At 39.0% G+C, this 11,215-nt stretch overlaps 1 protein-coding gene across 1 annotated transcript in view; it reads left to right on the forward strand.

Moving 5' to 3' along the window:
• LOC127220244 (phosphatidylinositol 3,4,5-trisphosphate 3-phosphatase TPTE2) overlaps positions 1-9,614 on the forward strand; it is a 34,446-nt gene extending 24,832 nt beyond the window's left edge. The window contains exons 17-20 of the mRNA XM_051181973.1: positions 1,605-1,696; positions 5,331-5,423; positions 8,003-8,073; positions 9,335-9,614. Coding sequence (XP_051037930.1) covers positions 1,605-1,696; positions 5,331-5,423; positions 8,003-8,073; positions 9,335-9,455 — 377 coding nt within the window. The 3' untranslated portion in view covers positions 9,456-9,614. The remainder of the gene's footprint in view (positions 1-1,604; positions 1,697-5,330; positions 5,424-8,002; positions 8,074-9,334) is intronic.
• Positions 9,615-11,215: the final 1,601 nt, after the last annotated feature.

Here is an 11,215-nt window from a genome sequence, read left to right on the forward strand (position 1 = left end):
AAACAGAAAGGGTATATGTGTTCACATTTATATGGGAAACAAATATTCACAATTGATTGTTAAAAGAAAATCAAGTTGCCTTGCCCAGTGTTAATACAAGAGGCGAGGTGCTTAGTCTTACCACAACTTGATATGTCATGTTTTGTTGATATCCTTGGAAGCCCTGCCCTTTTCTGAATAGAAACAAAGGAGTAGATGGCAGGAGCAGAGGGGAGGTGGGAGTGAGAGACTGGGAAGGAGAAGGGATGGGAAACTGTGATCGGGATTGCATATATATATATATATACACAAGTATATACTTTGTTTATATATATACATACACATATATGTATATATAAACAAAAATTTTCATCAACAAAACATACAAACAAATATGTAAACATGTAAATAAATACAAAACATATGAATAAATAATATTTACAGATGAAGGATGGGTAAGACAGATTTTTCACTTCATAGGATTTTTGTTCATTTGTTTTACTTTTGTGTTTTTAAATCATTAAGATCCATTTACACAGTTTAAAATTTTTAAGTATGTGAGAACTTAATGGCTTAGATAAATCCATTTTTCTTGTCATGTGAAAAGTATTAGACTTCATAAAGTTCTATATTTTTAAATTTTTATCATCTATATTGTTGTACATGAAACTATGTTACATAAAACATTTTCATACAAATACCTAACAGTTTTACATTTTATTGATTTCTGATAGACATCACTAGAAGTTTAGTAACTGGAATGGAGCAGAGGAAACTGAGGCAAGAAACTACAATTCATAATGATAATGTAGTAAAATGGTGTTAATGAAACCTTAAATATAAAGAAAACACTATTAGATGGACCATCAAAAATGACCATGACTTTATTAATCTGTTAAGGTAAAATATGGGGAAAGTTAAGTGGAGGCTTCCAAAACCAGATGTTTGAGAAACAAAAAAAGAAGTGGGAATCCTTACAACTAGAAAGAGGAGCATAGGACCATTTAAGTAAAGTTTATACTGAGTGCTAAAGGAAGTCTAATGTGGCCACACTGTATCTTCATGGAGATGGCTTCACAAACTGGACTCGGGGTAGAACAAGAGGAATTTAGATAATTATTTTTAAATGTCATGATTGAAAGTCCAGGAAAGTTAGCAAGCCACCTCTCCTGCCCCCCCTACCACCCAAGAAAGATGAGCCAGGTGGTGGTGGTGCATGCTTTTAATCCCAGCACTTGAGAAACAAAGACAGACAGATCTCTGAGTTTGAAGGCCAGCCTGGTCTACTGAGTGAGTTCCAGGACAGGTTCCAAAGCAATAAAGAAACTCTGTCTCAAAAAACAAACGAACAAACAAAAAGAAAAATGAAAAATGGAACAATGGAATTTTAATGCTTAGAAACTAAATCACATGTTTTTTTCCTCCCTCTCTAGCCTCATAAAGTCTGCTTTAGGAGACAAGGTTGGGTTTTTGAAGTCTTTGTTTTTCAAAGACAAAATCTATACAAGGTCAAATGACTAAATATGACCACATTGTTCAATGAGACCACTATTCTCTTCTCAAGCTATAGTGTCAGTAGGAGAGCTGTTTTGACTGTTAACTCTGTATTTTTCACTTTTACTCAGGTGTTGGAAAAGGTGATGGGAGTGATCTGGAAATACAAGTAGTAATGTGGCAGGAGACTGTATTTTCCTGTTTTTCTTCCAAAAATTGTATGGTAAGAGAATACCGAACTGAAATTCCTGGTTTTACTTTTGCTTTGTTGGTGTGTACGTGGGGAGGGGCATGGGTGGGTGTATGTGCATGCAGGCGGAATCCAGAAGTCAAGGCTGAGTTCGTGCTTTAGGATACCCACCTCAGTTTTTAAGTACCACACTGATTCTGATGCTTGCTAATTCAGCAAGACCAAGGATCCTCTGTCTCCACATCCCCTGTGCTGGGATTACAGCAATGATCTTCCACACCCAGCTTCCTATGTAGATGCTGATGATCCAAACTCTGATCCTCATTGCACAGCAGGCACATTACCAGTCCAGCAGTTTCCCTATCCCTGGTGTCTTATTGAAAACTCAACATCAAGCAGGATGGTGGCAGCCCACACCTTTAGACCCAGCACTGGGGAGGCAGAGGCAGGAGGATCTCTGTGAGTTCAAGACCAGCCTGGTCTATAGAGTGAGTTCCAGGACAGCCAGGGCAGTTACACAGAGAAACCCTGCTCTGAAAAACCCAAAAAAGAATCTAAAGGGATCCAAAGAACAATTAATAAAAGAAGACAAAACAGACTAGAATAGAACAAAACAAACAGAAGAAAAGGAGCCAAAGAAAAAGCATGAGAAACATGTATAGACACACACACACACACACACACACACACACACACACACACAGACACACACACACACACACGAATCTCCTAAAAACACAAAACTAGAAACCAAAATACATAGGTGAAGGATCTGTAAGGTTAAATAATAAATAAATAAATAAATAAATAAATAAATAAATAAATAAATGCCCTGACACAGCATAATGAGACAAAGAGCCTCCAAAGAATCCATCCAGTTCATTTCGTGGTGGCAATCTACAGCTGGGCATGGGCCCAGCCTTAAGAATGGTTTGTATCCCCATTGAGACTCTATTGGAGAAAACTAATGTTTCATTTATGAGTGATTATCAGCTGGCGATAGCTTCTTGGTTAGGGATGTGGGCTTGTGTTCATTTTTCCTGCAGCTGCAACCTCATCTGGTGCAGAACCATGCAGGCCCTGTGCATGCTAGCACAGTCTGTGAGTTCATGTGTGTGTCAGAACTGCTGTGTTTAGATGGCCTTGTTTCCTTTGTGCCTTCCTTGCCTTCTGGCTCTTAAAGACTTTCTGCCTCCTCTATGGTTTGCTGAGCCCTGACAAGAGGGACTTGATGGAGATGTCCCATTTAGAATTGTGTGTTGTGAGATCTCTCGCTCTATGCACATTGTCCAGCTGTGGATCTCTGTTTGTTTCCATTCATTGCAGGAAGAAGTGTCTCTGGTGCTGGCTGAGCAAGGCACTGACCTGATTCCCTGATTTCTTTACTCTCTTAAATGCTTATTCTTTTCTTCCATTTGAAGTATTGCTTCCAGTATTCTCTCTGGGGATAGTTGGTTGGACATGAATTGTTTTAGCCTGCTTACTGCATGGAAAGTTTTTTTCTCCAATTATGGCTGATAATTTTGCTGGGTATAGTAATCTTGGTTAACAGCTGTGTTCTTTTTATTTTGCACGTTTTAATTTTTTTGTTTTGTTTTGTTTCTCAAGACAGGGTTTCTCTGTGAAGCCCTGGCTGTCCTGAAACTCACTCTGTAGACCAGGCTGGCCTTGAACTCACAGAGATCCACCTGCCTCTGCCTCCTTTGTGCTGGGATTAAAGGCTTATACCTACACTGCTCTGCTGTTTGTGACCTCTTTAAACTCCATAATTATTTGCTTATCATCATTGTTATTATAAATTCTGTGTCCTGGGTTCATCTAAGTAATTCTCAATGGAGAACATGTCTTTCACATTTGTTCTTTTTTTCTTTTCAAACTGACCTGGGCGTGTGGAGTTCTTTCTTTGGATGTATATCATGTGGGAGTTCTAGTCTGCTCTGTTTAGTGGAAGCTTGGCTTTGTTGTTGCCGCCCAAGCTTGGTTGATTTGACATCAGCTATGAAGAGTTGGTAGATCAGTTCTCTGGTTCTCCATGTTGATTTTTATTTTATGTGTACAGTTGTTTTTGCATGCCTATGTGTTTACATCATGTACATGCAGTGCCCAGAGAAACCAGAATAAAGCACCAGATTCCCACTGGATTTACAAATGGTTTCAGTCACTATGTGGGTGATGGGAACCAAATCCAAGTTCTCTGGAAGAATAGCCAGTGCTTGTAACTACTGAGCCATTCCTCAAGTCCCTCTGTGTTGATTTATGACTAGATGGTTGTGGTTGATTCCAATTCAGTGGTAACCAAGGAAATGTATGAATGGGATCTATGGCTGGGTCTGCCTGGAATGGTGTGCAAGCTTCACTAGTCAAGCAATGCATAGGAGTACCTGCAGATGAGATGTAAACTGGAGTATTCATCAAGCTAGGCTGTGCTAGCAAGGCTAAGCCTTGGGTTTGGCATAGCCAGGTGATCCTCCATGAGAATTACCAGGCTAGATCAGCACAGAAGCTGCTAATGAGCTAGGCCAGAGTGATGGGGATGTCACAGGTGGTTCAGATTACAAGAAACTCACCAGGATGGATGGGTGCAAAAAACTGCACAACCAGCACTAGACATGGGGTTTGGGGATGGCATGCATAGTGCATTTTTTTTTTAACAGATCTTGCCTCAAGTTTATTTGTAAAAACAGCATAGGGCACAGGTCATCTGCAGATAGTGTGTAGATGTGTCACACTAGTCCATCTGTCTTCATAGTGGCAGAAACTATTTATATGGGGCCTTGGCACCTTTGGGAGCCTGAGCTGGAGCTGCAGCCTGGGCCTTAGATGGAGCCGAGGCCTCTGCCTTGGTTTGAACCTTGGGCTTTGGTTGGCAGAGCCTATGACCCTTGGCCATGTAGTTTCTAATCTTCTTTCCAAGGTTGGAGTGAGCGATGAAAGCCAGACGGCTGAGTTTGCAGCCGGGACCCTTTGGCATCTTGGGTTTTACCACCTTGGGCTTCACAAGAACCTTGATGGCCTCTGCGCGTGCACTCACTGCCTTGGCGTTGTTTGCCTGCATCTTCTTCAGGCCTTTCTTGTTGTGTTTCTTGGCAAAGCACATGTTCCTCAGGAACTTGGGGTCAACCCCCTTAAGAGATTCGTATCTTTGCGATCGGGTTTCTTGATGCCATTTCTGTGCCATTTCCGGCACTGGTTGTGTGTGGTGTGGTTCTTGGACTTGGCCATGTCTGAACAGTATCCGGTGGCACCCAAAGCGCCTGGGCCCGGAAGAGAAAGAGCGCATAGGGCATTTTTTAACAAGGCTTCAACATAGGAAAATCAGGTGGTGTATTTCCAACAGTAATTCTTTCTTGCTTGAGGCCTATTTAATACTGTATTTTTCAACACTGTCCTGTCATAGCGCTCAACAGATGTAAGATTGATTTAAATAACTGAATTATAATTTTATAGAGATATTAATATCTACATATACACATTCATATATATGTATATACATATATATATACATACATACATACATACATACATACATACATACATATATATATGACTGGGCTATGCCACCAAGAATTCTTGATAAATTTAGGGTGTTTGACAGCATAAAAGTGGACTTCACTCTTACATTTCTTAACCAGGCATACAGTTCTGAATCTCATATGTTTATCCACAGATATTTCATGATGTTGAAACAGACAGAGTAATAATTCATGTATTCAACTGTCCAGCTCTATATGATGATGTGAAAGTAAAATTTCTCTCTCCGGTGAGTAATTAAGATAACACCTTGTTCTTGCTTAGTCTTTTTCTTGTGTTTTATTTATTTGAGACAGAGTTGCACAGTCCAGTTTGGCCGGAAGCTTACCATGCAACCCTGCCTGGTCTTGAACATGTGATCTTCCTGCCTCTGCCTTCCAAGTGCTGGGGTTACAGGTTTGTGTCACCAAGCATGGCTCTTTCTTACCTAGTCTTTCCAATGATTTTGGTTTGGAATTTCCTTTGCTATAATTCCCCAATAAGGAAATGACAGACATCAGCCCCTGGCCAGGAAATGGGAAGAAAGCAACAAATCAAAATGAAACATTTTCCCCCTAAAGAACATATGTATTATTTTAGTTTGTTTTATGAATTCCATATAATAGACATTAATTTTCAAATAAAAATGGAGAGATCTTGACTTTAAAAAAACAAAAGTACTACACAACAGTGATTATGTCTTTTTTTTTTTTTTTTGTATCTTTAAAATATGTTGGAGCCACTGTGATTCGGGGGTATGTTTTTTAATCCCAGCACTCAGGAGACAGAGGCAAGTGAATCTCTATGAATTTGAGGATAGCCTGATATATGTTGTGAGTTCCAGACCAACTGGGCTACATAGTGAGATTTTATCTCCCCAAAACCCAAGATAACAAATTAAACAAAACACCATGTTGTTGCCAATAATTTATAACATACTTCAAAAGAAAGGTTTTAGCTTACCTTTAAATTGATAAATAATAGTTTCATTAAGCCAGGCAGTGGTGGTGCATGCCTTTAATCCCAGCACTTAGGAGGCAGAGGCCAAGTGAGTCCAAGGCCAGCCAGGACTGTTACACAGAGAAACCCTATCCCAAAAAACAAAACAAAACAAAAAAATTATTATTCTAGTCTTGCCTTATGAAAAATGGGAATGTCTTCCATTATTGTTACTCAGAATATCTTAAGTATATAATTCATATTATCAGTTATAAATGCTATATCTAGATATTTACTGCATGTAGCAAACTTCAAACCTCAATAATTTCTTTCATTTTTCTATAAAAATCATTCATCTGAACTACAAATAACTATGTTAGTCAATTTAAAATTTCTCTTCCTAAGTTGGGTATTGGTGGCCTTCATTCCCAACACTAGGGAGGCAGAGGCAGGCAGATCTCTGTGAGTTCGAGGCCAGCCAGGTTTATAGAGCTAGTTCCAGGACAGGCTCCAAAACAATACAGAGAAACCCTGTCTCAAACAACAACAACAACAACAAAAACCCTCTTTCTTTTTCATGCTCTGCCTACTCTTTAGTAGCAACTTAAATCATAAATATGCTGAAGCAGGTGACTTAAGTAGTCCCATAGAGGCTGGCTGCCCTTGAATAATGGAGCCACTCTGAATTCTCATTGAAACAGCAATCTCTAACCAAAGATCATAACCAAGTGCTATTTGTGGGGATGCTAAAGGCAGCCTAGTGACCCTTAAAAGATTCCTCTGGGCCTTGACTTTTAGAGACTTTAACCCAAGCCTAACCAGGATCCATGGCTTTGAGGCAGGAATGCATTTCAGGACCGGCAAGTATGAATTAGAATTAATGTTAATAAAGATATTGTAATAAATATTTTAAAAACAAGGATAAGGAGAAAGAAAAGCATCCAGAAGCAAAGGTTGGGTGAGGGCTTCTCTGAGAGTCACACTTAATGTTATCCTCTGAGATCCGTGACCACTAGCTCCAGGTAGTTGGCTAGGTTTCCAGTACCAGCCATGATTTCCCTCCTGATGAGCAGGCCTTGAGTCTAATTAGACAGTTTTTGTTGGTTGCTGCCAAGATAGAGTGCCACTACTGCACCCTAGGGATATCTTGCCATAATGTTCATGGCTGGGTAGGACTATTAGTTGCTTCCCTCCCCTCACAGATATACAGAGGCTTTGTCAAGTTCACCTTGGATCTTCTGAGTCCTGTGTCCAAAGTTCATGGTGTCTTCAGCAACAGGGACTTACTGTCAACCTCTGGGAGGCAACCAATAGCAACAGCAATAACCTATATTGTTTGGGGAATCTCTGGGTCTTCCCTGGCCAATAATTTCTCATACTTGGTACTGGGGGTTTTGTTAGTCTATTGCTCTTGGTGGGAATGATGCTGTCAGCTCAAATAGCATAACCTCATCGTGTGTGTGTGTGTGTGTGTGTGTGTACTATATATAAATTTAGGCTAATAAAAATGATTCCTTATGGCACTTTCAAACACTGCCATTTTAATGCATAAAAGTTACATTTTAATTGAGTTCAATTTGTTTCTTTTTACTTCACAGCATTAATTTGAGATTTATAGTGTAAATGAAAATTACCAGCAAATTAACACTCTTGTAACAATAAAAACCTTTCCTTAAAATTTTTAACACTGAAAGCAATCTTCTCTTGAAGCCTTCTTTGTGACTTGAGTGTATCATTATAACCTGTAAAGTGCTGCCTATTTAATGGATGTGATTGTTTAATATGTTTTTACAGGAATAAGGGAAGAAATTTTAAACTCATTGGAATCATTAGTTCTTTGTATCAGTTTTATTATGAAATTAACCTTTTCTTTAACCATGTCTTTTTTAGAATCTTCCTAACTACTATGATGACTGCCCTTTTTTCTTTTGGTTTCATACAGCTTTTATACGAAAGAACAGGTAGGGATACATTGTAATACAACAGAGCAACTTAATGTCCCATGTATGTATTATGTCAAGGTTTACACTGGCTCTCCTAAATTCAACTTAACAAAATCCTTGAGTCATCTTTCCACATTAGTCATCATAATGTGGTTTTAAAATCTTTTTAGTGTCTGTATTTATTAATATGAAATATACATCGCACAATATACATTTACAGTCTGTGTCTCCTTTGTCTTAATTTTTCATGGAACTCTGTCCATTAGCTCCTCCCACCTCCACTCTGCCCCCTCACTTGAGACATCATGTGACTTGGTAAAGGTTATTTTCAAAATATAGCTGCTTCTCAAACCTCAGTGTTGCATTAATTACAAGCACTGTGCCCTTGAACTATAAGTTAAAATGTATTTATTCAGATTTTGAGTGTGTCAATAAATTCCTTCCATGAACTTTAATATATTTATTTAGTGTCTTGAGTTTGTTAAGGCCTCAAAGAGTGTTGGCAAACTGGCACCCAGCCACTAAATTCCAGGTGTCCACAGCTCAGAAGCTGATTGGCACACCTAACATCTAGGACAGAAGTATTAGTGAAATCACCTAAAATCAATCATGTGATAACTTCCCACTTAAACATGATTTATTAGAAAATAATTTATTAGAAATTGAATTGGAAATCTTTATTTGAAAATTTAATTGGATTTGATTATTCCAAAGAATCTTCTTGTGGTTATGAAAACAAAGAGGCAACAAAGACAGACAGGCAGATAGGCAGAGAATCCATTACAGAAGGAAAATAATTTTTTAACTCCATCAGTTGGTAGATGGTGTTGAAGTGGCTGTCATTAAACGGGCTATTAGTCCATGTTGATACAGGAAAAGCAAAGTTGGATCATTTTGATGCTTGCTTCTATATAAGATGTTAAAGATGTTTGTAACATTTAATTTGCATATAAGACAAACTGTTTATATAGTCAGGAGTCAGCTGTTAGGTCAAAACACAAAGTTTTTCACTTAAAGAAGAAGTGATGTTTTATTACTCTGGAGTGTATATTCCTCACTTATAGAAATATCACTAATAAGATCATAAGAACCACTGTTGGAAGAATCAGCAATATGTCCTTATTAAGATAGAGTTGGAAGGACTAAGCCAACACACAGAGGGGGTCAGAGGCTCTGATCGTTAGTGAGGTCTTTCCCCTGAAGCACCAACAAAGTAATTTATTGCCTGGCTTTCTATTAGCCCTAATAAAAAATGTAATGATTTTTCTCCTATTCTTAGGCTTTACCTGCCAAGACATGAATTGGATAATACCCATAAATCAAAGACATGGAAAATTTATGGCCCAAAGTTTGCAGTAGAGGTATATTTTGGTGAGACAAAGCCCGCGGTTTTGCAGTAGCTGTTGAGAAGTTCCAGTCCCCTTCTTGATAGAATCATGTTCTTCCTGATCCATGCTACATATTTATGTCTTCTAACCTATGCCGTTGATTGTATGTCTGTATTATATACATATATGTATGTGTATGTACATATGTTTCTGGGAAATATATTAAACGTATACAGGAAAAATGATGCCAATTGTCTTTTTCTTTTGAAGGCATATACAATAAACACGGCCTTTCTCTTTTTGATAGAAGGTCTCACTATATAGTCCTTGCTGGCCTGTAATTCCCTATGTAGGCTAGATGTGAATTCAAGAAATCCACCTGCCTCTGCCTCATGAGCTGAGATTAAAGGTGTGTATCACCATGCCTGGTTCTCTACTTTTTGGAACATACTGTATGTAGGTGTATTAGGTATGATTTTAAAGAACTTTGAAATAATAAATCTTTCCTGTCAAAAAATTGAGCTATATAGAGATTTTGTGTTCCTATAACACACAAGTGCTTACCTGTTTTCTGAATAAGTACTTATTCCGTGTTTTATGTTTGTAATTTGCCTTTATTTGGTTCACAGATTAAAATATATTGGATTGGCAGCAATGCCAAGGTTTGTTCATTGTTTTGGTATTTATTTTACCTGCATGCTTGTATCTATATGTGTATGTGCATGGGTGTGCTTATGCTATCGTGCACATGTAGCCATCAGAGGGCAACTTGTGTGGGACTGTTTTCTACTTCCATTATATGGGCTCTGGGAATCGAACTCAGGTCTTCAGGCTTGACAGCAAGCACCTTTACCCACTGACTGAGCCATCTCCCCAGCCCAGCAAAACCAAAGTTTTAAATCCAGAGGAAAAAACCTATCCCCTCACTGATAGCACATACATTCCCCTTTCTCTAGGCAATGCACAGGTAGATAAATGACAAACTCTCTTTAATTACACACATAGGAAGGAGAAAAAGATGCTGATTAACACGAAAAGCCAAGACTTTAGTGACTGCTGCTTCTATGTAACATTAAGTGAAGCTGAAGGAAACTAAGTAATCTAGGTATGTAAAAGTTCATGGTCCCTGTCCTCAAAACCCCATCAAGAAAAAACAATTATCCTAAATTTAATAGCAAATACTTTAAGTATTTTTAAAAAGTAGAAACACTGAGGAGCTGAATAGGGAGGGCTCATTCAGTAAAGTGCCCACTACAAGCATGAGGACTTGAGTTCTGATCTTAGTACCTGTGTAAGGTGCAGCACACATCTGTAATCCCAACACTCTGGGACCAAAGACAGGCAAATCTCAAGGGGTTGCTGATCTACTCAGGAAGTGAACTCCAGGTCCAGAGACCCCCCCCCCCAACTCAAAAAACCCTGAGGCAGACTTAAATAGCCCCAGGACCCAAAGAGCACCCTGGACTCATGCTGAGACCAGGTAAGAGCCCCTGTCAGTTTTCCTGAGAGCTTGGCAAGGGCAGTCCCTTGTCCATCGTGAGTCTAGCACAGGGCAGGAAGGTCTTTGGGAATGGAAGCTGGTGAGTATTCTGTTGCTAACCCTCCAGGCCACTCCTACCAATGTCAGACTGCAAAATAAACCCACCTAGGAAATGAATGTCTGAAGGGACAGCGAGTAGAGGAAAATAGTCACCATCAGCCTCTGGCTGCCACACACCCATGTGTGGGTGAGTGCATACACATATACCATACACATACAGTAAATAAATGGATGGATAGATGCTGTCTTTTGCTGTGATAAGGCACCACAACCATGGCAACTCTTAAACATT

The sequence above is a fragment of the Phodopus roborovskii genome, unplaced genomic scaffold, assembly GCF_943737965.1.
Source record: "Phodopus roborovskii unplaced genomic scaffold, PHOROB, whole genome shotgun sequence".
Taxonomy (NCBI): domain Eukaryota; kingdom Metazoa; phylum Chordata; class Mammalia; order Rodentia; family Cricetidae; genus Phodopus; species Phodopus roborovskii.